The 26,662-nt window shown below is 38.5% G+C and overlaps 1 protein-coding gene across 1 annotated transcript; it reads right to left on the bottom strand.

The window, feature by feature from the left end:
* Positions 1–4,237: 4,237 nt before the first annotated feature.
* On the bottom strand, positions 4,238–24,664 carry GBP5 (guanylate binding protein 5). The gene is made up of 11 exons (XM_012661102.1): positions 24,536–24,664; positions 14,233–14,441; positions 13,595–13,722; positions 12,276–12,382; positions 11,818–12,014; positions 11,227–11,469; positions 9,859–10,139; positions 8,165–8,377; positions 7,160–7,262; positions 6,681–6,862; positions 4,238–5,036 (listed from the first exon to the last, which is right to left on the bottom strand). Exons 2-11 carry the CDS (start codon positions 14,420–14,422, stop codon positions 4,920–4,922), a joined length of 1,761 nt encoding a protein of 586 aa, XP_012516556.1. The 5' UTR covers positions 14,423–14,441; positions 24,536–24,664; the 3' UTR covers positions 4,238–4,919.
* Positions 24,665–26,662: the final 1,998 nt, after the last annotated feature.

Genomic DNA, 26,662 nt, shown 5'->3' with positions numbered 1-26,662 from the left:
AAAGTTTTAGGCTAGCCAAGGGGTTGCACTTTTTTAAATGGCAGGAACCTACTCTCAGGTCAGTTCTCAGTGTCCCTTACTGAAATAATTAGTGTGATACACCCACTGCTAAATATCCTTAAAATCAATACATTACTGGTACATCCAATGGTGAACTGAACATGTTCCCAATGGTTCTTTTATTTTCTGAACTTAACTGTAGCTAGTAGGTATTATCACAAAGCCAGCGTAAGTTTACCTTGAGCCCCTTTGGTTTTCATCTTGATCCTAAAGAGATAATAGTTATATATTTGGCTCTAGTTTAGAGATATTATTACAATTCATGTGATATAAACAAGGCTACCACATACTAACCAGTTAATAACATTCCTGACCAGCTACAACATGTAATGGGTTATCATCAAGTGTGTTGGTATGCCATTCTCCTTGTGGTGCTAGGTTCAATCCTCCATGTGGTAGATTTGCTTAATTAACATACATTCACTCTTCCTTCTTTACTGTCATGGAATTATTTTATTTTCCCACCACATTTATGAGATAGACCATGTGTCTTGCTTTGCAAATGGGATGTGGTTTGAAAAGACAGTGTGTCATTCCAGAGCAAAGTTTTCAAAAGACGTTATAGGTTCCCACCATTTCCATTTACCCTCTACAATGAAGACAGTAAACCCCAGGTAAGAATTGCTCCATCAAATCAATTACAGTTGAAACGTACACTCAAAATAGATTTGAATTTAACCCATAGTCTAGAGCATAACTTTTGTGGCCAATTTGAGTTCATGAGCAAGAATTAAATATTTGTTTTTATAAACTACTCACATATTGGAGATTATTTTGTGGAGTATTATTGCAGTAAAAACTGATTAAGAAAACTTCCTGCCTTTTCTCCAAATACAGGTCTGGGTTCTTCCACTATCACAACCTTGCTAGGTAACTAGACACTCAATGCTGTTTTCTTTGCCCTGGAAATTTTCTGAAACATTGTGGGGAATGTTCATATGTGATAAGTTAAATGAGAATGTAGCAACTTCTCCAGGCACAGGGAGATGCAGCGCTATCTGTTGACAAGGAGAAAATGCTGAGTATATACCAACCAAAAGGATATCTAGAAAATGTCTGGCAGCAGGGAGTGGATTTTATACCTTTGAATGAAGACTGGTGATCATTCGTGCAGTAACGCCTCTCATGTTGATCCTTTCTTGTGCATGCTTGAGTATAGGAATCATACTGTGGCTGCCATTACTTATCTTTAGATAAACAACATGGGCCTCTCATCTCTTTTAAAACGTAACCATCACATTGAAACAGGACTTTTTTGGAGGACATCAGGATCGCTTTATCATTCAAAGCATAATCCAGAATTTGGAGTCTTACGTAAGATATAAGGAAACCAGCTCAGATCCTAAAATGACCAATCACTTTATCAACAGAATTTGGGGAAACTTCAGTATGAAACAGATGACAAATGACTCTCTGAAATCCATCTTTTTGCCCTTTCTAATTTTTTTCAATTTGACCGATTAAACATTTGCAAATTACAAATTCCAAAATTGTTTGATGCTTTTCCTCATGGAGATAAAAGTTCTGGTGTCAATTTAAAGACAAAAATTAAAACTGTATTTCCTGCGAGTTGTAAAGAAAATGAAAGTAAGGGTAAATCTACTTTGAAATAGGACCAATGCTAAGACATCAACCACTTATTCTGACCAAATAAGGTCTATGTTTTTAGAAAACCCATCCCTTCCCCTTCACCCCCGAAATAACTCTAGTGACAGTTGAATCTTGTTAAATATTTTGCATGAGACAATTAACTCCACCAACACTACCCCTTTCCAGATAATTTAATGCTACGACTTAAGATAATCATGAAAACATTAGTTAATAAGAAAATTAATCTAGCATTTGTATGCTATGTATGTGTAATGACTACATTTATGAGAAAAATGTATATATCAATAGGATATGTTTACCTAGATATAAACCAAGAAGTATTTATCCCACTACCACCAAAAAAAAAAAAAAATCAATACTTCAAGGTGTGGTGATTTAAAAATATATCTTCCCTTATTATGTTAATTTCTCAATGATTATATTTTTATAATTATAGACAAACATAAACATATCAAATGAAGCAATTTTCATTTTGAGAAGGAGAATCCATTCAGTTCAACAAACATTTTTTGAATATTTTCTAGGTGTCAGAATTTGCAATTCTTATTACCAGTTGCAACATAGAGACTCTAATGTTGTTTCCAAATTTTTGTTATGCAACAATGCTGCAACAAATATCCTATTGCCTATGTCATTTTTCACATAGGCAAATAAGTCTAAAAGACAAATTCCTAAATGTGGATTTACTGGATCAAAAGTGCGTACATTTAACATTTTGGTGCATAATTGTAACAATTTGTGCTCTCGCTAGCAAATGTGAGAAATTTCTGGTTTCACCAAACTCTTGTCAATCCCATGTACCATCAAATGTGTTTTTCCTGGCAGATCTTAGAGGTGAAACAGATGCCTCGCAGTTTCAATTTGCACATTCAATATTATCAATGCAGTTGAACATCTTTATTTTCTTCCTATATATCTGTCCATTTTTAAATGAGACTATTTTTCTCTCACTTATTTAAAATGTATCCTTATGGCTTAAGAAATTACATTCTTTTTGTGATATAAATTAAAATGTATGCATCTTCTTGTCATTTGCCTTTTTCCTTTGCCTATGTTTTCCTGTGAAGAATGTCTTTTATTATGTAGCTGAATTTATAATTGTTTTCCTTTGTGTATTCCCATTATGATATACTTAGAAAATTCCTCCCTGTTCCAATATGGTTTTTTTAAACTCTCCGATATTGTATAAATTATGGTTATATATTCATGCTTCTATCTTGATTGATCTGAATTTTTTATTTTAAAAATTTTATTTTATGTATGTATTTATTTAGAGACAGTCTCGCTCTGTTGCCTGGGCTAGAGTACCATGGCATCAGCCTAGCTCACAGGAACCCCAAACTCCCAGGCTCAAGTGATCCTCCTGCCTCAGCCTCCTGAGTAGCTGGGACTACAAATGCTCAGTAGGACACCCGGGTAATTTTTTCTATTTTTAGTAGAGATTGGTCTCGCTCTTGCTCAGGCTGGTCTCAAAATCCTGACCTCAAGTGATCCTCCTACCTAAGCCTCCCAGAGTGCTAGGATTATAGGCGTGAGCCACCACACCCAGCCTGAAATTTATATTGGTATAAGTTATAAGGGAACCTTTTTTTCCCCCCAGATCACCACCTATAGTCCAAATACAATTACCTAAATATTTCATGTCCTTTCACTAGTATGAAATATCACATTTATTATATACTGAATGTATGTTTGACTTTGAACTGATTTTTAAATTTTAAAGGTTGTTTTATTACTGCTTGAATATCCATATCCCTATCTACTTTGCTAATTACAAGGATGTTTTAATGTATGTTTTAAGCTAGTCCTCCCCCTTTCATTATTTTTATTAATTTTTGGAATTGCATTGGGTTTTTTTTGCTTGTGCCTTTTTCATATAAATTTTAAAATAAATTTACTTCCCCCAAATAAGTTTTGATATATATTAAATATGTATGTTGACTTTAGAGTATTGACGATTTTATTTCTGACCATTTTTATAAGTTTTGTGTATTTCAGTAACATTTAAAAGTGTTTTCTTTTGAATTTCACATACGTCTTAATTATTTTATTCCATAAGATTTCATTGGTTTTGATGTAATTAGAAATTTGGTGTTTTCTTCCATTAGATCTTTCTTGTTTTCCATTTAAAAAAATAAAAACGAATTTGATCAAAATTAAGTGCTTTTTGTGTGGCAAGCCCTTACATATTTAGGTAATACCTTTTTATTTTTAATTTTTTGACAAATGATACCAACATGACATATATACTCCAAAAATGGGCCATGGTATAACAAAAGTAGCCTCATTTTATAATTTTCTATGAGGAATTCTGAGCCTATTTCATTTGTGAACTCATAATTTTCATTCCTAGCTTACCAAGAAATGGCATTTCTGCAATTAACACATTGCCTATCTCCTCAAAGACCCGTGAAACCAAGGAGCCTTCAACCCTTTTAGTTGTTTCAGTCCATTTCATTTAGTCAACTTGTCTCTATATTCAGCTTCTCAGATTTCTTTTTTCTTTTAAAATTTTTATTATATATTGACAAATTATAATTGTATATATTTATGGGGTACAAAGTGGTGTTATGATTTTTGAATACAAAGTGGAAAGATTAAATTAAGCTAACATATCTATCACCACATTCCTTTCATCTTCTGACGGATCTCTATTTTACTACAACATTATTGGCTTTCAGCTTGGAATTGCTCTATGTAGGTGGTCTATTGACAGTGCTGAGGAATCAAGCCACTGCTCGTAGAATAGTAGCTTCCACCTCGTTGAGAACTGTACATTGTTTCCACTTTACTGTCTGTACTTTCTTCTGATAGCATCCGGCACATGACCATCAGCAGGAGTGATGCCCAGCTTAGCCCAAGACCTTGGCCAAGTTCCATGTGACTGAGCCCATGTGAATGACACCCCCTAGATAGTTTATAAGACCCTGAGACAAATATAGAAATTTGGACAGGTGGCATTGGGTAGAACCATCCCAATATAAACCCCAAATAAAGGGAGTGATAAAATGTCCCTTATTATACAATTCATAATCTCTTCAAGGAAGCAATCATCATTTAAACTATTGGACTGTTGAGATGTACATTTTACCAGATACCAGCATCATAACTTTTTAACTCTATACAAAAGTTTGATGTAATAATTATAACGTTTATTTAAATGTTGATTACTCCAAGGTCTATAATTTCTTGTTCCTTTGTGTCTTCCATGAAAAAGAGTAAGAAGGGGAAGCTCCAGTGTTTAAACTTCAGAGTAAGATACAGGGATCATGTGATGAGTTAGCAGTCGCCTGGAGATGCTGTATCTGATTACGGAGGCGTCTGGTTTCAGCTTCCAGTGCCGCTTTGAGGTCTTCAGCCTCCTTCTAAATAGTGATAAATACAAACTTTTAAAGTTTAGCAAAAAGTAAGATCAAACTTTTTTCTAGTTGCATAAGTCATTCATTTGTCCTTACTTATTTTACTCCGCAGTAGCAATAGACAGTCCCTGAATATCTCTTTTCCATTCATGTGTGTCCAACTTACTTCTGTAATTATTCACTCTCCTTCTCTTTATCTAGCTCCAGAAACATTGTCATCTCTCAACCCCTGAAATGTTGTTGTCCCTAGAATTCCATCCCAAGGCTCCCTCCCCCCTTACACTACACAATTTCTTTGGACAATCGTAGTCACATCTTGACTTCAATTCTCATTCACACACAGGATAATGTTAGATATATTTTTAAGAAAGGAGGCTAACACAAAAACAGGGTGTCTAGGTGACATCAAAATCAGATGAGATGTTTGCACCTTAGATGAGAGAATTTATTCCAGGTCACCACAGTTTTGGTGGCAGAAGTAGAAGAAAAGATTGAGGAGATCAAAAACCACAGGTTGCTCGTACTGCTCTTCAGGAAACAGTGGCAATCTCAGAAATTTCTTGGAATAGCTCTTAACAAACTAGTACCTACAGGTAGACTGACAACTAGGGGGAAGAATTAGGATGTCATTTGTCTCATTAGGGTGCTGACACAGGAATTTCACACCAGACCTGAAGAAGCAAAAGCACTGCAGAAACCACTCACTAAGACGGACAGTTTTGATAACTTGCTAGGCTGTGTGATATTGGCATTTAGTTCTCTTTGGAACTAACTCTGAAAAATGAGGACACAATAGTTCTGCTTTACAGTGAATAATTCATGTAAAGTGCTTTGACAGTGCCCTGTAAATAACAACTACTGTTTATTTATTTATTTATTTTCATTATTCCAGGGTTTTGTGAGGATACAAACATTGTAGTTACACTTTATGTCTTTGCCTCACCCAAATGCGGGTTAAAGGCATGCCCTTCCCTCCCTTTAGTGCTCCCCGTGTCCTTTAGTTGTAGATTTGCCCCCTCATCCCCCTAATCCCTAGAGAGTATTTCTGCCATGTGATCAACCTAGTGTTGATCAGTGAGTACCAATTTGATGGTGAGTACAAATGGATATTGAATGAAAATAAAACTAAAGGACTGGATGAAACAAATTCCGCAAGTTAAAAGCATTCAGAACCACAGATGATCAAGGCAAGGACAGGGGCATAGACACAATAATATGAAATTAATTTAACAAGGTATCTATGACCAAAGCAAAAGATTTTCCAGAGCAATTAATGAGTTAAGAGGAAAGATAATTACTACAGACTAGAAATGCCTTCATTTTTAATTAACAATTTAGAGTGCTTACTCTGTGCCAAGCACCATTCTAAGCACAAATATTAACTCATTTAATTATCAGAGTAACCCTATAGAATAGGTATTATTACTGCCTCTTTTACACAAGAGGAAAATGAGGCACAGAGAGGATAGACAACTTGCCTAAACCATATATATTAAGAGGTGGAGCTTGGATTTACACCCTGGCAGTCTGGCGCCAGAGTCCCTGCCCTGCGCCACAGTATTATGCTGCCTTCCCCAGCCCTGCCCCTGGGTCTCTGCTCCACGCTCCCATCGTTACAGAGAGGGGAGAGATGCAACAATTGATCAATACCTGCATCCGAAGTTCCTGCGTCCTCTGTAGCTCTGCCTGCCGTTTTTCTTTGGCTAGCTGCATTTGTCTCACTTGTTCCTGATGGAGTCTCTCCCTCTGCTCCATCCTCTGCTGGTTCTGCCTTTGAAGCTCCTGCAACCTTTGTGCTTCAGCCTTTGCAGCCTCTGCTTTCACACGTGCCTCTGAGAAGAAAGAGTAAAAAGGCAAATCTCTTCAGGATTAATGTGCCCCTTCCTTCTGCCTCCCACTCTTATTTGTTAGTGCTCCAACGTCATAGAGAATATTCCCTGGGGTTGTTTTTCCCTCCCAGATAGCCATAATGCAGCAGCTGATCATGCCACACTGGGACACAGCCTGAAGAGCTAAGAAGTGTTTGCCATTCCTGCTTTAGTTTAATGATCCCATGAGGCCAGGCCAAAGTAATTTCAAATATATAGAAATTCCTTTTCTTTCTTGCATCACTTCTGTTTTCTTCTCACCTTCCATCTGCTTTGCCTTTGCTGTGAGAGCCTGGTCTGTCTGTAGAATTGCATTACTCACAGACTCCTTGGATTTTAAATATTTCTGCAGAGCTTCCTCAGCCTAGCAACCCAAAAACATACAGTTAGAAGTAAGAAATGGTAATTAGGAATGTTGTAAACATCTTTATTTCTTTTTCCTTCCAGTATCTTATTCCCATAGGAGGTGCTCAGGCTGCACTTGGTAGAACTGTTAATCAAGGCTGTCCCTGATTAACACAAGTTTGGGCTTGCCTCTAGCCTGGCCAGTCAGAGTGCCCAAGGCCACTAGATGCAAAGGACTTGCTCATAGGTGGAAAAATACTGCAAGGAGGAAAATTGATGATCCTTGGGTGTTTCAAAGACTGATATATGCTGGAGGAAAGATGCTTTCTTTCCCCTGAGACAAGGGCACTAAGGACTAGCTAAGCTTGGTCCTGTTGGTGTCATCTTCATTGTCATATAGGGTTAGACTGTCTGGAAATGAAGCCAGTAGGAAAAAGAAAGAGAAAAATGAATTGGAAATTGGAAAGAAAGAAGGAAGGAGGACAATTGATGGCATTATTTAAACTCTTGAATGTATCTATCCTTGAAACTAAATTAAAACCTTTTGCTTTTAGTTTGTGTAAACCAATGGATTACCAATTTTTCTTTAGTTAGTTTTAATTATTGAGATTCTGTCCTGTGTGACCAAAAAGATGCCTTTGTTGCAATGAATGCTGATGGTTGCAATAGAACTCTGGTGGTTATGGTGAGGATTCAATTTAATTCCATAGCTAATATTAAAGTGTAAATTCTGTGCTAGGAAAACCAATACCAGGCACATAGTTTTTCCATGAATACTTATTCAACGAAGGAGTAACTACTACTAGACAGAGACATAAACCTCATCTGTGTGCCTGTATACATGTCTTTCTTCCTGTCCTCACTGGTTTTAAAGAGGCCTCCCAGAAATTTTCCACAATTAATAGATAAAACTAGGGATACCTGTATTCCTCTTCTAGGCTCTTTATAGTACTTTGCCTTCAGCTCTTCTGTCTTCTGAATGAAGAGAGTATGTCCTCCTGGCTTAGAATAAATCCCCTGCTTCACCGCTTCTTCTAGAGGACCAAAAACATCCTGAAGTAAAGCCCAACAACGATCCCATGATGCTTCTAAGTTCTGTTTGCAGATGTCCTTATGCTTTGCATCTAGTAGGGTCTTCAAAGAGACAACAACCCATGGCAAAGATGTTAACGATACTTCAGTATTTCTCGAAATGATTCTCAAAAGGAATCTATATTTTTTCCTTGAAATGTAGAGGAATGCAAGCAAGACTATACCCTTCCCACCGAATCTGGAAAAGTTCCAAGGATGACACTCTATATAAAAATGACATTTACTTTTGGGTTTGAAATCTCCTGAAACACCCCTTTCTTGTTATTTCTGCTTTAGGTGTGATATTCAGATCGCAGACCTCTGGCCTTATGTTAATTTTAAATGCAGCCTACTGTTTTACAACATTCCTGATTTCAGTGTTTTACTAGGCCTTGGATTTCCAATGAGAAGGTGGAATAGAATAATTGGTTGGAATGAGATCAGCCTATTTTATTAAACCTGGATACATTGTATTTTAGTGGAGCCAATTGGTAATTCTGTATGCTTGACTAATAAAATGGGAAAGTTAATTAATACTTTGTAAATACAATTATTTAAAACAATAAAATTAATTCAAATGTAGCCCATGGGTATAACATGGTAAAGATAGGTTGTATACACGTGTGAAAACTTCAGAATCTATAAGGCCCAGAGTAGTTACATGTTTGTTTGTTTTTAGAATAAAAGTGATATCATGGCCTTATAAGTGATTCTTATTATTTTCCAGTCTAGTAGCAACTGCTTTTCTTAATTAAGTACTATTTTACTGTTCATAGCAATACTTTGTCTTTTATTGACCCTAATCCCCACGAACTAGAAAAAATCTCCAGTGAGACTGGCCTTTATCAAAAAGACCCAAAACAATAAATGTTGGCGTGGATGCGGAGAGGTAGGAACACTCATACACTGCTGGTGGGACTGCAAACTAGTGCAACCTCTGTGGAAAGCAATATGGAGATACCTTAAAGAGATACAAGTAGAACTGCCATTTGACCCAGCAATCCCATTACTGGGCATCTACCCAAAAGAGCAAAAGTGGCTCTATAAAAAAGACACCTGCACTCAAATGTTCATAGCAGCACAATTCACAATTGCAAAGATGTGGAAACAACCCAAATGTCCATCAATACATGAGTAGATTAATAAACTGTGGTATATGTATAGCATGGAGTACTATTCAGCTTTAAGAAACAATGGTGATATAGCACCTCTTGTATACTCCTGGATAGAGCTGGAACACATTCTACTAAGAGAGGTATCCCAAGAATGGAAAAACAAGCACCACATGTACTCACCATCAAACTGGTATTAGGTGATCAACATTTAAGTGCACATATAAGAATAACATGTATTGGATCAGGGGGAGGGGGGAGGGGGGAGGAGGGGATGGGCATATGCACAAACAATGAGTGCAATGAGCACCTCCGGGGGAATGGACACACTTGAAGCTCGGACTTGAGGGGAGGGAGGGTAAGGGCATCATATGTAACCTAATCATCTGTACCCCCATAACATGCTGAAATAAAAAAAAAAAAAGTCATTACCTCTAATTCCTTCTGGAACCTTTGGTCCACATCCTTGAAAGAGCTTTTCATGAAGATTTCAATGGCCTCTCTCTCACTGGCTCTGTGCAGGTCCAGCAGCTCCTGGAGAGTCTCTGTGGGCAGCTGCACCTTCTGGCCCATCTGCTGGTCATAGTGGGCAATGGCCGTTTGCACTGCGGCTGAGTTCTCTATCTGGGCCAAGGACAGGACTGTGTTCTCCATGCTGGGAAGATCCCCACTGCTGATGGCATTGATGTAGATCATCACCAGGTTCTTTAGACCTTCACAGAAAAAAGAAATGCTTATATTATTTGCATAGAAAGAAGGCATGATTTACATTAATAATTCTGAGAATGTACATTTAACATGAATTGCCTGAAATTTTCAGTATTCTGGATGGTGTTCAAGTGGCCCACATAAGTTCATTTGACAAATCATATGATCGAGAAGCCAGGATTTTCCTTCTTTGGGAAAAGTAACTGTGTTCCAAGAAGAAAATAGAGAAAATCTCGAGATGTAAATGATTGTACACATTTCATCCTTCTCCCACAGAGAAATGAGGAGATGATTATATATAAAAGTCATGCATATTTATTTAGAATGCTATGGGCCTTTGCCTTTTTAATCTTCCCCCCTTTTTCCTTCATCCTCGGTTTTCCATTCTCTTTGGAATTCCCTTTTCTCTTTCACTTTAGTATGGTTAAGCTAATATGAGAGCTATCCTCTTCTGAAAAAGTGCAAAATGAGTAATTCAGACCAGGTTTCCCTTACTCTTTGTTGGAACTTTCCAGTTTTACTTCCTTTGTTTGCACACTTTTTTTTGCACTCAACTTCTCTCTGTAATGTAGCAATTATTTACAGAGTTCTGAGACATAGAGTTCTTAGAAAAAACCAGACCAAGGAGTCTACTTAGATTTCTTTTAGGGTTCTAAAAGAAATTCTAGACAATTGGGCCTTTGTATAATGTTTGTTTCAATCAAGTTCCATTTCTATAAGGAACATGTATGTCTTGCTCCTCTTCTGTCAATCAAAGGCTGTGACACATAATAAGGATCCAATATATTTGTTGAACAAATGCTGCCAGCACATGGGTTAGTCTAGTTCAACAGTGAGTCACGTATGGGTAAAACTTCTTTAACTTTATCTTATCTTTAGGTTGTGTTCCTATTTTATGTAGTTTTGAGGCATTAATAAAAAAACACTAGAAATAAGTTTGATACCCACTGGAACTTAATAAATAAGATAAATGTAATTTTCATGGTAGGAATTGTCTATGCATTTGTCAACGGTGACACTGCAAGTATATTCTTATAGATGTCCCTTATTCTTTACATTGAATTGAAAGAAAATCCTAAAAATGGTACTCACAAGATCCAGTGACCTTAATGCCTCCTGGAAGAGTCTTAATCGTAGAATGACTGAAGATGTAGGAACAGAATTCTGCCACTTGCTGCACAAATTCAGAATCTAGCTCATCATCATGCAGTGTCTCAAGCTGGGTGAGCTTCTTTCGTTGAGTGGGTGAGTCAAAGATAAAGCATTTCTTTATTGGAAAGAACTTCTGTATACATAGACGGGGCAAATTGAAGTTCTGAATTCCTTGATTATTACCTAGAGAAGGAAAAATAGAATTTATTCAGTATAGAATTTTCATCCACTTACCTAAGATAAATGTCCTTCTTCCTGATGTTACATAGTTTAATATATCTTCATAAACTCTAAGCAAAAAGATAAAAGATAACTAATCAGATAAAAAAAGAAATTTGTTCTAAGAACAGAGGAGTAATGCAATTCAATATTGAATTTATTTGTTCATTATAAATTAATAATATTTATTATTTATTTTGTAGGAGATCTAGGTAAGTAAATATGGAAAATTATAAACTTAACCACATACACAAAAGAGATCATTTCTTAGGTTACTTTTCTCCATCTTTGCAAATCTGAAGTCCCTGTTACCTTCCTTTGGCCTCAGTGAATTCTCCAGGTATTCATCTGCTGTGATAAGTTTCCCATTTGTTTCCAGGTCTAGGTAAAAATCTCTCAGAGTCCACACCAAGTCTGGAAAGAAGCTCCCAGAGTCAGCAGCATCTTCAGCCCCATCAAGGTCAGGTGAGTTTCTTGCCCTGAGCAGATCTGTCAGTTCTGTTACATGGCTGAGATACAATTAAGCAAAACTGGCAGAGATAGCACTGCCTCCAAGCCCATATTTAATTTCATGTCTCCCCAAACCTTTATTTTCCTTTGGGTCTTAACCAAATCACAATTTTATCAGAGTTTATAAGCGTTACTTTCTTTGTACTTTCAATGTTTGTCATGTTTTCGTTTTTGTGATTCACAAGGACTCACAGACATACAGCTGGTGAATGGAGGAGTTCTCTCTGATTTTGGTGCCATCCTAGACCACAAAAGGATACTGCAGTAGGTCTATAGCCCCCTGGTCAATTTTGTTCATGGTATTGTACACGAGGGTGCTGCTCAGGAGGATTGCCAGTGCAAAGATCTGGGTATCATTCTTCTCAACCTAGAAGTCAAAACAAATTTAAGTCCTGTCTCTCGGGATTCCCAGATGAGCAATCTTTAAAAATAGGCTCCTGATCTACTAACATTAAAGAAGACAAAAAAACAAACAAAAAAAACCAATTGTCAAAACCGTGAACTCTGAGTAGTTCTTTTGTTAACGCTGATATAATAATTTTATACTAATCCATGTATTGTTAATTCACCAGTCCCTTTTATAACTACTGTTAGATATTTGCAAAGTGTATAGTCAAAGTCAGTGGGGGTAATCCAAGTACACAAAACCAAGGTTTTCCAGAGCACAAAACAAAATTGTCTTATATTTACCATAAATATATCTATGTTATTAAATAATTATCATCCACAATGCAGTTCACATGACTGATCTTATCTAATTTAAAAAAATCATTGTGACATGGTTTATAGTTACTATCTCCATTTTGTAAATTAGGAAGCTAAAGCTCAAATTATGGCTTATCATCTTTGAATCTTGGCAAATCAAAACTAAACAAGCAAAAAAACTCATATAAAACAATGGAAGTTCAAGAGAAAGACGCAGTTGTACGCTGGAGCCAGCTCACACCAGCCCGTGATAGCAGATTGTGTACCTCCCTTCAAAGTCTGAGGCTAGTGTCTCCACTCTGGTAGCCCGAAATCAGTTATGATGGGAGCATTCAGGAAATAGTCAAGTGCTACAAATCAATGTTGCTGTTTCTTTTTATCCAGGGAGCTGGTTGTTAAATACTTACAAACATAAAATTAGAAAAGGTCCGTCCATGTATCTACTGTTCAAATAATGAGTTGAATAAGACCAAAGGGAAAATAAAAGATTTAGGGAGACTCACTTCTCTTGTCAAAGTCAGAGGCTACAATTGTCATAGCCCTGATTTTAACACAAGTTCATCTGAGCCCAGAGTCCACTATTAACCAGTACAATCTGCGGGACCAGGTAACAGTGATTTTATTTGACCATCTTTATGCATTTGGGCTAACTGCCTAGCTCAATATCAGCGCAGTTCTCCCAGTACTAATTCTGGTTTATAGACGTATTTTCTCACTTCAGGCTTCTAAACTCAGACTATTAAAGATAGAAAGAAGAAAGAATGGAGGTATACTTTGGTTAAGTGGAAGTACAAATTTAGAAAAATAAACCTAAAAACTCCCTGTATAAACAGTGTCCAGAAATGAGGAGGTTAAAAAAGGAATCCTTCCTTACCTTCTCTACATCTCCCAGGCCCTCAGTGTCCAGCAGAACTAGAGTGTGGTCTGGCTTCTTGGGGTGAGGCACACACCACATCCAGATTCCCTTGGTGTGAGACTGTACCGTGGAGCCCACGGAGAAGCCTGCCGGGGGAGTGGAGAGGTTGTAAAAGAGAAGGGACTCTGGGATCGGGGATTTTCTTGGTCATTGAGCTAGGGTTTAAAGAAAGCAAGCTGTTTCTCTGGAAACAGCAGAGAGTACAACCAGTATTGATCTGAATGACAATAGAGGAATGGGGAAATAATATCAAATACAGGTTGGAAATTTGATTTTTTAAAATAATATTGTGCTACTAATATTTTGCTAATTTACAATTACATATATATAGAAATTATTTCATTGATGTCTTACCCTTTGTGAGAGAAACATATTATGTTTTTTCCAAGGAAATTTTAAGGCAAAAAAAAGGTGATATATCAGGAACAATTAGCTGCTCTTCATGTCCCAGAAGATAAAAAGACCAGCTGTGGCCTAAACATTGGTTTTCAATATCCATCCTCATCTCCAACTTTCTCTCCTCACATTGCCACCCTGGATGCTGGCCATGTGAGTGGACAGAAGGGACTTTGCAGAGCTTTGCTGGTGCCACTCACCCTTGTTCTTCCCAGCCAGTTTGTTCATCAAATAGGATTTGCCTGTGCGGTAGAGGCCCACAATAGACACCACCACCATAGGTTGTGTAATAGCGGACAGGATCTCCAAAGCTTCTGGATTAACCCTCAGTTTCTCCGTAGTGTTCTCAATGAGACACACAGGGTCTGGCATGTGGATCTCTGGAGCCATGTCCCAGATATTACTTGACCTGCAAAGGAAAAGATGAGATGGGCTAGAATTTCTAGTGTTTAAGCAGAGAAAAGTTATTTTGCTGTGTAAAGCATGCCCTAAGCATGCCCATGTACTAAGCATGCCCTAAGTTTCTGAAAAAAAAAAATTTTTTTTTAAATAAAAGGAAATACCAAAGAAGTCCACAGTAAAATAGGTCCTAGACTTTTTATAAATCTACCATAGGCTATGCTTCTGGTTCTTAAATATTTGGTGGGCATAGGAAAACCCATTTCCAGAGTCCAAACTACTGCTAGTTTGAATCTTACTCTTACTTCATTGATTTTTGGTTGACTTATATTTCTTAGTTTTTACCTCCCTGAATCCCTAGATTAATTCTTTGTTACTATTATTTGTTATAGTACACTTTTTGCTTTTATCCCACATCAACTTGGTTTCTTTCTTAGTTAGGTCTCTGTCCAGTTAAACTGCATTACATTGAATATTGCCAGGTCATTATGCAGCATTATGTAACAAATCATAGCTGTTCACTTCTTAGAAATATATCTCGTAAAGAATTTTTTCCATCATTATTAAAGTGCTCTATTAAACTAAACCTTGAAAGCATGATCATTTTATGATTGACTAAATGAGTAAAACAACTTCCTTTAATAATGCTTAACTACTTTTTTTCCTAACTTTTGAGCATGAATTCCTGTAACCTGAGGAGTCTCTGGTAAAACATTTTTATGCTATATGAGACAGAAGCAAATGTTTGCTTTTCTGCCTTGCCTTATTATAAAGAACAGTTTTCTTCTATGTTAGAGGTGATTATTTACTAAAGAAGTTAAAAATTTACCATCTACATGATTTCTTCATTCACTGAAATCTTACAATGAAAAGATCTGGATTCTCCATCTCTTTTCTAACAGACTGTGAAAACTGTCTTTTTATAATTATAAAGACCCATTCTCCTCCCTTCCTCATAGCTAATGCCCTGGAAATCATCTTGGTGACAGATAAATTAAAATAGAAACTTCTTGGGAGCAGATTATGGGGGATCCATTTGCAAATGGCATAGCATTAGGGCACGGGAGTCAGAAAATGTCTAGTGTAAGTCTTATTCAGAAAGAGGCAATTCCACAATATATTTAGAAACTTAAACGCCAAGTCTCTTTCTATTCCAAGCTACTTTCAATGCAATATTAGTACCTTATATTTGTAGAATGCTGGTTGCCTAATTTGTATATAGTAAGGGCCAGAATAATTTTCAAATTATGAAGCTATGGTAACCTTGCAGTGATGATCTACAATAATTAGCTAGAAGAACAGAAGATACATAAGCCAAATCTATAAACAGATATTGGGAACTTATGAGCTCTTATGCTTTGGGATTATGTTGCTAACGGGAGAGGGAACTAGTAATAATTTGAGTGTTCAGACTTCCTTATGAATAGCATTAGTGTTGTGCATATATTTTTTTAAAAAGTATTTTATGTTATCCCTAAATGTTATCTGAGTAGCATCTTTAATGTTTTTAGGAGAGACAAATCTCTAAAACATTACTGCAGATTCAACATGTTTGATCTGCACACATACTGTTTGCTCTGTGATTCGTAACTTCACCTGTTTGGGGATACATTCTCCCTAACTCTCTTAGAGCTTTATAATCTTTTGTAAATAAAAAAATGCAAGAATGGATCAACACACACACACAAATTACGCATTTTTCCTTTGCAGTAACTGAGGCTTGAATTCCAACCCCAGCCCTGTAACTGGCTATCCGTATCACACTGGCATTTCACTTAACTCTCTAAGCCTGTTTCCTAAAAAAAAAAAAATGGGAGTAAATAAACATTTACTTACATCAGTATAACTGCTAGCTTAAAAAGGAGAGAGAGAGCTGAAGGAGAGAAAAAAAAGTGCAAAGAAGGAAAATGCCAGGAAATATAGAGAAAATGCTCAGAAGTTCTGGTGATGGGATTTCTGAAAGAAAACATCTCTGTTTTCAGCCATACAATTCTAGTTCAGGTTTTGTGCTATTTTTGTTGTTATTTATTGTTGTTTGCTTTTGCTTTATTTTGTGTTGTTTTTTATTTGAGTTTGAAGGAAAAGGATCTTATCAAAGAGATAAATGACAATCAAACAAGTACAAGATGCATGAAGCATGTGCCATGGTAAGAAATTCAAAAAGAGAGAATTCCAAGGAGTGAAAAAAATTGCCAGACAGTATTGAGGAATCCAGCTGGGCAACTGTTAAATTAAGTGATTCATAATCTCAGAGGCAACAGAGTAGTAGAGACAGAGTCCAACACAAAGGGGATAAAAAGTGAGGGCAGGTGCCAAGAAACCAGACAAATTAAGTCAGAACTATTTTTAAAGGAAGAAATCCACCTTCAAACGAAGTCAAACAATGATTAAAAATATATTGCTGTTTTCATGAAACTCCTCTGAGTTTCAACATTTAAGCTATTTATATTGCATCTCAGGAATCACTCTTTCTTATGAAAATAATACAATCAGAGTGCAGGGCTGCTACTCAGGAGTGCAAGACAAAGCATTCACATTCAACTTCTGGAATTTAAACTAAGATTTGGGGAGGGGATTTGATTGCCAGATGATCCCAAAAAGAAGAAAAAGTTTCAGGTGAAAAAAGCACAGCCCAAGTGAAATGCTGAGGGAAAGCTGCCAGAACTTATCCTTACTGGAGATCCCATGGGAAGGAGTTGTGGAAAAGAACAAGACGGAGCAAGTTTTGGCAGAGGCTGACCCCCAAGGCATTTGGAGTCTATTGGAAAGGGTAAGTGGGAGTGTCTACTTTTCCTCCCCTCCAACCAGGAGGTGGCAGTCTGCCAGCTCCTGATCTGTCAGAGAGCCCTTCCACCTTCACAAATCCAGGGACTGCTGCCACCACCAGCAAACTGATAGCATCTTGAGAGCAGAGCACCAGGCTGCAGGCCCACATGGGGTCACTGCCCCCCACCACGGACCCCAGCTGAAATGGCAGGCATGACATTGCCTACGCACACGCTGGGTGCCTCTATCCTGCCAATGAAGTCAAAGGCCCTTAGTCTCCCTGTCACTGGATCCCACACGAACATTCCCCAGCAGTCCCTTGGACTGTGACAATCAGAAAGAAACAGAGAGACACAGGAGAGCAGCAGTATTCCTGGAGGGTGGACTGCTGCAAGGAGACTGGAAAGTGCTGAAGGCTTTTTAGGACAGAGGAAGGTGTAACGTGCACTCTTCTGCACCTAAGGGGCCCTGGCTTACGTTGTCTGCACCCCTGCCGGTGGAGATGCAGGTGCAGAGAGGAGTCTGTAGGCTAGGACAGTGTCCCCACCCCAGAGCAGAAACAGCACGGGAGCCTAGAAAAGGACAACGTGGAGATAGAGACTTTCTCTCCTCCAACAACCCAATGCTGCAGACATAGCCACCTCTGCTCACAAGCGTGAGCTCGTGGCACGGGCATGCTGCAGGGTGGGCAGTTCTAGGATTGCAGGGAGGGTATACCCCCAGTAGTACTCTGATCCCTGCCCCTGGGCTCTGCACAGAGGGTGCAGCTCATTTCTCTCCCTTCACAAACAGGCAACATTTTTGCAGCTGTCTTGACCAGGGAATGTCAGCTCCTGGGTCTGTATATTGCTGGGTTCACAGCCAATGTTCCTCAGCACCCACTTGGACAGCAGCAGCCTTGGGGAACTGGTGGGCCCTGGGGTTACCGTGAGCCTCCCAGAGCTTGAGCATTCAGGGCAGGCTGCTTCCAGCTGAGAGGAAAGTGCAGCATGCCAGAGGGCCCCTTATGACGATGGGGACCAGGGGAACAGCTCCTGCCCGTTCAGGGCCTTTTCCTCCTCCTCCCCTCTGTCACCCACTGCTGCTGAGGCCACCACAGCTCTTTCCACTCGGGACTGGTGAGGGTTCTATGGGGAACAATTAAGCCAGAGCACCTGGGAGTGGCTGTCCCACCTCTGACAGAATGTCTATCTTATCCAGGTTTCCGCAGAACTTGAGGCTTACTCCTTTCCCTCTAAAAAGCCACACCAAGCATTTTTGTTTGCTGTCAAAGACAAAAACTACAGCCTCAGCTGAGGGAGGGCAGGGCTAGCAGTTCTCTCCCCTAGGTGCCTATCTCTTTTGGGAGAAGCCTACTTGCCCTGGAGGCAAGTCCCTGGCACGAGGACCCCTCCCCGACTGGAGCATTTCAGCGGTAGCTCCCAGCCATTCTGGGAGCCCAGCATACATAGAGAAGTTGGAGCTTTCTCTGCCACCTCTGCCGCAGCCAGACCAGGAAGGGAGAATAGAATCTGGGCCCATTTGTGCACCCCAAAGACAAAGACTATCACCTCCATGGAGGGAGGGTGGGGCTAGCAGTTCTTTTCCTTAGAGGCCTGTCTCCTCTGGGAGAAGCCTACTCTCCCTGAGGCAAGTCCCTGGCAGAACTACACCTCCCCTACCAGAGCATTTCAATCACAGCCCACAGCCAGTCTGGTAGCCCTGCACACAGTGGGTTGAGCTGTCTTTACCTTCTCTGCTACAGCTAGGCCAAGGTGGGAGCTGGGGATCTGGATATTTTTGTGACCCCAAAGGACAGAGACTGCTGTCATTGCTAAGAGTGGGAGGTGCGAGTACCATGTGCATCCCACAGCTCTCTGCCTCTGCTAATCTTGCCAAGAGGGGCCCAGCCATCCTGTCACAGGCTCACAGAGCATATGCCCTTCTCCTGCTCGAGCATTGATATGGAGCAAGATATCATGCCACCTCTCACTATCACAGCCAGTGCCCCAACTCAGGGAGGCTTGAGGGCAAGTTTGCCAGCCTAGTCTCCATCTGGTCCCTCCAGGACGCAAGCATGCCAGCCAGGGGACTGGGGACTTGGGATTACCTAATCTAGTCAACCAGCACAGGCACCTGAACACTGTCCCAGAGGTCTGAGGTCCAACCATCCCAAATTGCCAGCAACACCACAGTGAGTACTTACCTGCATGAGACAAAAGGCAATGTACCTCTCCTTTTCCACACTGAACAGAAGAATCCCCAGCAGAGGAGAACAGGTGAACCACAAAACTATCTGTTTTGAGCTGAGGGAAGAGGTTCCAGAAGAGAAGGAACCAGGATAAAAATTCTGGCAATATGAAAAAAAAAAAAAAGGCTGTTTCAATATCCCCCAAAGGATTACACTAGTTCTCTAGCAGTAAACTCCGACTGAAAGAAAACTTTTGGAATATCAGATATGGAATTCAAAATATGGATCACAGTAACCTCAATGGGATCAATGAGAAATTTGAAAACCAAGACAAAGAAACAAAAAGAATAATTCAGGACATGAATGAAAAATTCACTGAAGAGATAGATATTCAAAAAAAATAACAGAACTTCTACAAATGAAAGAATCATTTTGGTAATTTCAAAATACAGTGGAAAGTTTTAACAACAGACTAGACCAAGCAGAAGAAAGAATTTCAGAGCTTGAAGACAAAGCTTGTGAATTAACTCAGTCAGTCAAAATAAAGAAAAAAGCACCAGAATAAATGAACAAAGTCTGCAAGAAATATGGGATTATGTAAAATGCCCAAACATAAGAATCGTAAGTATCCCTGAGGAAGAAGAAAAAAAAGCAAAAAGCATGGAAAACCTATTTGAGGGAATAATGGAGGAAAACTTCCCTGGTCTTGCCAGAGATTTAGACATGCAGATGTAAAAAGCTCAATAAACTCCTGGAAGATTTTTTTTAAAAAAGGACATCACCAAGGGACATAATCATCAGACTGACCAAAATCAACATGAAGAAGAAAATCACACAAGCTGTGAGATAAAAGCATTGAGTAATTTACAATGGAAAACCCATCAGATTAACAGCAGACTTCTCAACAGAACCCTTATAAGCCAGAAAGAATTGGGGTCCTATCTTTAATCTTATTAATCCAAATAACTTTCAGCCAAGAATTTTCTATCCTGCAAAACTAAGATTGATAAATGAAGGAGAAATAAACTCTTTCCCAGACAAGCAAATACTGAGGGAATTTGTCTTCACCAGATCAGCCCTTTGAGAAATACTCAAAGAAGGTTTAAACATCAAAATGAAAGGTTGATATTCACCAGTATAAAAACACCCAAAATTAAAAAAAAACAAAAAACCTGCAGCTTTTATAAAACAGTAACACGGGGATTATGAAGCAACTAAGTGACAATCAACATAATATCTGGAACAGTATCTCACATATGAATGAAATGAAGAGTTGGTTCTTTGTGACTGTAAACAAATTTGGTAGACCAAAAGCTAGATTAACCAAGAAAAGAAAAGAAAAGATTCAAATAAGCTCAATCAGAAATGAAAAAGGAGCCATTACAACTGATATAAAAATGCAAACATCATCTGAGACTGCTATAAACACCTCTACACACAGAAACCAGAAAATTTAGAGGAAATGGACAAATTCCTGGAAAACAGACAACCTCCCAAGTTCGAATCAGGAAGAAATAGAAACCTAAATAGACCATAGTGAGTAACAAGACTCAAGCAATTAAAAAAAAAATTCTCACTACTAAAAATGCCCAGGACCAGATGGATTCACAGCTGAATTCTACTGGAATAACAAAGAACAGGTACCAATCCTACTGAAACTGGTCCAAAAGACAGAGAAGAAGGAAATCATCCCTGACTCATTCTACAAAGCCAATATCCCCCCCCGATACCAAAGCCAAGAAAGGACACAACAAAAATAGAAAACTACAGACCAATATCCATCATGAACATAGATGCAAAAATCTTCAACGAAAGACTCGCGAACCTATTCCAACAGTACATTGAAAAAGTAATTCACCACAATCAAGTGGGTTTCATGCCAGGAATGCAAGGATGGTTCAACATTTTCAAATCAATAAATATGATTCACTATATAAACAGAATTACAAACAAAAAACATATGATCATATCAATAGATGCAGAATAAACATTCGACAAAATCCAACTTGTTTCATGATATAAACCTTCAACAAACTAGGCAAAAAAGGAACATACCTTAAATGATAAAAGCTATACATAACAAACCCACAACCAACATCATACTGAATGGGGAAAAGTTGAAAGCATTCTCCCTAAAAACTGGAACAAGACAGGGATGCCCACTTTCACCACTTCTATTCAACCTAGTACTGGAAGTCCTAGCCAGAGGAATTAGGCAGAGAAAGAAATAAAGGGTTTCCAAAAACAGAAAAGAGGAAGTTAAACTACCTCTGTTTGGCAATGATATGATATCATACGTAGAAAACCCAAAAGTCTCCTGCAAAAGACTCCTAGAATTGATCAATGAATTCAGTAAAGTTTCAGGCTATAAAATCAATTTACACAAATCAGTAGCATTTCTATATACTAATAACAACAAAAATAACAACCAAGCTGAGAATCAAATCAAGAACTCAATCCCATTTACGATAGCTGCAAAAATAAATAAATAAATAAAATATCTTGAAATATACTTACCCAAGGAGGTGAAAGCTCTCTACAAAGAGAACTACAAATAACTGATGAAAGAAATTTTAGATGACACAAACAAATGAAAAAGCATCCCATGCTCATGGATTGATAGAATCAGTACTGCTAAAATATCCATACTGCCCAAAATTATCTACAGATTCAATGCAATTCCTAGCAAAATTCCAACGTCATTTTTCATAGAATTAGAAAAAACAATCCTAAAATTCATATGGAACCAAAAAAGAGCCTGAATAGCCAAAGAAATTCTAAGCAAAAAGAACAAATCTGGAGGCATCACATTACCTGACTTCAAATTCTGTTACAAATCGATAGTAATCAAAACATCATGATACTTGTATGAAAGTAGACCCATAGAGCAATGAGACAGACTAGAGAACCCAGAAATAAAGCCAAATACCTAAAGCAAACTGACATTTGACAAAGCAGACAAGAACATACACTGGGGAAAGGGCACCCTATTCAATAAATGGTGCTGGGAAAATTGGTTAGCCACATGCAGAAGAATGGAACTGGATCCCTATTTCTCAGTATACACGAAAATTAACTCAAGATGAATTAAAGACTTAAATGTAAAACATGAAACAATATAAATATTAGAAGAAACCCTAGGAAAACCTATCCTTGATACTGGCCCAGGTAAAGAATTTATGACTAAGACTCCAAAAGCAAATATAACAAAAGCAAAAATAAATAAATGGGATGGACTTAAAAAGCTTCTGCATAGCAAAAGAAATAATCAACAGTAAATAGACAACCTACAGAATGGGAGAAAATATTTGCAAGCTATACATCTGACAATGAAGTAATATCCAGAATCTATATGGAACTCAAACAAATTAGCAAGAAAAACCAAATAAGCCCATTACAAAGTGGACAGAAGACATGAACAGACATTTTTCAGAAGAGAAATGGCCAACAAACATGAAAAAAAACCTCAACATCACTAGTCATCAGGGAAATACAAACTAAAACCACAATGAGATACCACTTTACCCCCATCAGAATGGCCATTACTGTAAAGTAAAAAACAACAGATGCTAGAGCAGATGCAGTGGAAAGGGAACACGTACGCACTGTGGATGGGAATGTATATTAATACAATGGTTAGAGTAGGAGACTAGCAGACAGGGCTGAGACTGGATGCAGGGGCTGGCAGAGTAGGTGCAGGTGTTAAAGTAAACAATCCTCAGCCAGAAGCTAACTAGAGGACCAATAACCACAGGCAAGAACAGGCTTCAACTGGCTTGTCAGTTATCTCTGTCACCTTACATAAACTTTGGCTAATTATAATATCATTTGCATTGTGGTTTTAAAATTTCTCCACCCTTGAAATCACCATGACAGTTCTGAGACAACCACATAAAGTATGAAAATTGGAGGGAAACCAATTCTAGGAATTACCACCCACATTCTTAGGAAAAGCCAACCCCTTAGCTTTAAATATTCCTCCCCTCAATTAGTAAGACTTCAAAAGACTGAAAACCACACCACTTCCTCCTGGCGCAGCTGCTCTGTTGGCTCTCTCTTTCTCCTGAGATCCTGAGAGATACTTTTTAGCTTTCAAAAAAAAACCTGTCACTTGCTGGGCTGACATGGTGTGTCCTGCCTGAAATTCTTTTCCTGATGATCACCAATCACAAAGAACTTGGATAAATCTCCACTTGGAAGCCACTAATACAACCTCTATAGAAAACAGTATGGAGATTTCTCAATGAACTAAAAGTAGATCTACCATTCAATCCATCAGTCCTAGTACTGGGGATCTACCCAAAGGAAAAGAAGTCATTTTATAAAAAGGACACCTGCATTCATATGTTTATCACAGCATAAGTGATGAGCAGATTAAAAAAATGTGATACACACATACACACACACACACCCCATGGAATACTGACCAGGTCTGAAAAGTAATGAAATAATATTATTTACTACAACTTAGATGGAACTGGAGGCCCTTATCCTAAGTGAAGTAACCCAGGAACAAAAAACCAAACACTGCATATTCTCACTTATAAGTGCGAGCTAAGCAATGGGTATGCGTGGTCATACTGAATCACATAGCGGACATTAGAGACTCAGAAGGGGGAGGCCGAGAGGGGGGTGCGAGATGAAAAATTGCCTATCAGGTACAATGTACACCATTCAGGTGATAGGTACACTAAAAGCCTAGACTTCTCCACTATACAATTTATCCATGTAACAGAAACTTTGTACCCCCTAAATCTATTAAAACAAAATTTAAAAAATATTTTTTGCACCAAAAAATAATAATACAATCATATTTCTTGAAACTTTCAGGGTGCAGTTGGAACCAGCTTAATTAAGTTTGACCAAAGACAAAGGTGACTTAAGTAACAATTATCCTGATAGGTCATAAAATGGCAAAGGGAGAAAATCAGCTTGAAGGCATTTCAAACTCTCTGTGTAGTCCCCACACACACTTGTGTCTAATTCAGTGAGTGGAAGCCAAAACTGGCTCTTACTGACTTCTGCTGCCTGTCTGATAACACCACGATTTAGTCTTTACTGAAGTCTGATATACCACATCAGGCTAAGCTGCATCCTATCCTGCACAGAATGTTTTTTAGAAGTAACTGAACCTTGAAAATTTCTTCCCTCTCTTGCCCCATTCTTACCTTGACTAGAAAGTCAGAAGAGATCTTACAGAGCTGGTAAGAAAGCTGCTTTGATGTGAACCCGGTACAAGTTCAAGCTCTTGTTTCTTAATTTATAATAGCTCTGAGGATTTCTGACATACTTCTTCCTCACCCAATCCTGGGGATTTCTTCTCTCTCCACCCCCTCTTCCTTCCTCCTAAAGCAGACAATTTGAACATGAAATAGAAACAAAATGAAAAGGGGACGGAATTCAGAAACCGAAACCATAAAGCTAATTCAGTGACTAGGCTAGATGATGAAGGGAATTTCCCCATTGTTGCTGGGTGAATAGGGTGGATGTACTTGGCCTGATTTCTCAGAAATTGAAAAAAGTTGCTAAAAGAGAACTTTGAGATCCTTTGCAATTGTTTGAAGCATATGGTATTTACCTAATTTGAAATATGGTAACACATATCTCCAGTTTGGAAACAAGGTCAGGGGAAACCCAATATGACTTTTGAGGGCTAATTTTCCAAAATGCTAGATGCACTCACATAAGTTTATTGCTTTTACAGTAGGTTCAGTATCTGAGAACTTTAATTCACAGGCAAGGACAAAGTTTTTGGCACCTATCTTTTTTAACCTCTTTATTACTACATTTTAATTCTCCCAACAAATATCTCCCCCCGATTTTCCAAGAGGTAGGACACAGAGAGATTTACTAACTTGTCCAAAATCATAGAGCTACTAGTAATTGAATCTTAAGATTCAAACCCAATAACTTCATTATAATCCTTATGTGTTTGCTGAGTGAATCATCATCATAATCTCATCACGATCATTGCTCCTTTTTAATAACTGAATTCTAAGATCTGGACAACTTAAATATCTCATGTTATCCTGATTACCATCCTATAAGATAGTGGTTTTTATCTCTATTACACAATGAACAGAGGAGCTCTTAGGTCTGTTTTCTGAGGTTCAGTTCCTGAAATATGGACTTGTAAGCAAGGGATATTTATTTGGATGGTGATCCCAAAAAGCAAGTTAGGACAGTGGGAAAGTGAAAACTGGAAGAGAATGAAGCCAGTAAATAGGAACACATCTAGCAGGTCCCTTTGAGGGAACCAGGAGCTCCGATCTCCCGAGGTAACTCCAGGAAACATTGTAAAACCGGCCTCCAAGTTTCCTCTAAGATAGGTTAGCAACCTGGGGTGCTTTTCCTCCAACTTCCTTCAATCTCTGGATGGGGACTGCTCCTGAAAGCATAATCTCCTAACACTCCTGGCCTGGCCACATGTGGGTTGACAGCAAATCCTCACATGAAGGATCTTTGGTACTTGCAGTAAGATGCCATTGAAATGTGTAGAAAGGATGAGTGACAAGGGGAGATGGCCCTCACAGATGCTGTGGGTGTTGCACCCATATTCCCTCATAGCTCACATAAAGTCCACTCCTTTCCATCCCAGCTTCTTCAGTTTGACAGCTAGTTATAATTTATTTATATTTTTAAATTAGACACATCAGGAAAGTCGAAGCTACAGTTTTCATTGCTGCAACTGATTTCATAGTCACAACTGACATTCAAGATCTTCCCTGCTACTACCCATTCTAGATTTTGCTCATACTTGACCAGCAGTTGCTTTCCTGGTGGTGAGACACACATCATTCCTGAGGAACCAGAAAATCTTTGTCTGTGCTGCCAATGCTCTTAACGGGCATGGAAGCACCAAGAGTATCCCAGTAAATCCTCTAAGTTCCAGACATTCTCTTCCCTGCTTCTCTTATGTACTATTTCCTCACTAAAATCACAGTCATCTAAGCCTGCCAGTAGAGCAATCTCTTCTACTGCCTGCTGGATGGTCTACTAACATGAAGTTCACAAAATGACCAGATGGCAACTGTCGTTTCAGGTTTAGTGGAATCTTACTATGACCCCTGGTAGGACTACCACTTAACTCTACCGAGAACTGGTCCTCTGGTTTAGCAGAGGCTCAAGTTGTGGGGCAGGGGATCACAAATTCCTAAATGAGTCAATGGAGCACACTTCTATTTTTAACCCCTTGGTTCCCAGGCCTATAAATTCTAGCTGGCATATTATGGCCTTTAGTTCAACAATTATATGTGGTTACTTCAGATGACAATGCCCAACCCCATGATGTAATT

This window comes from Propithecus coquereli, unplaced genomic scaffold, assembly GCF_000956105.1.
Source record: "Propithecus coquereli isolate 6110/MARCELLA unplaced genomic scaffold, Pcoq_1.0 Scaffold7, whole genome shotgun sequence".
NCBI lineage: Eukaryota > Metazoa > Chordata > Mammalia > Primates > Indriidae > Propithecus > Propithecus coquereli.
Note: the sequence above shows the minus strand (reverse complement) of the source record. Positions and strands in the feature narration are given on the sequence as shown.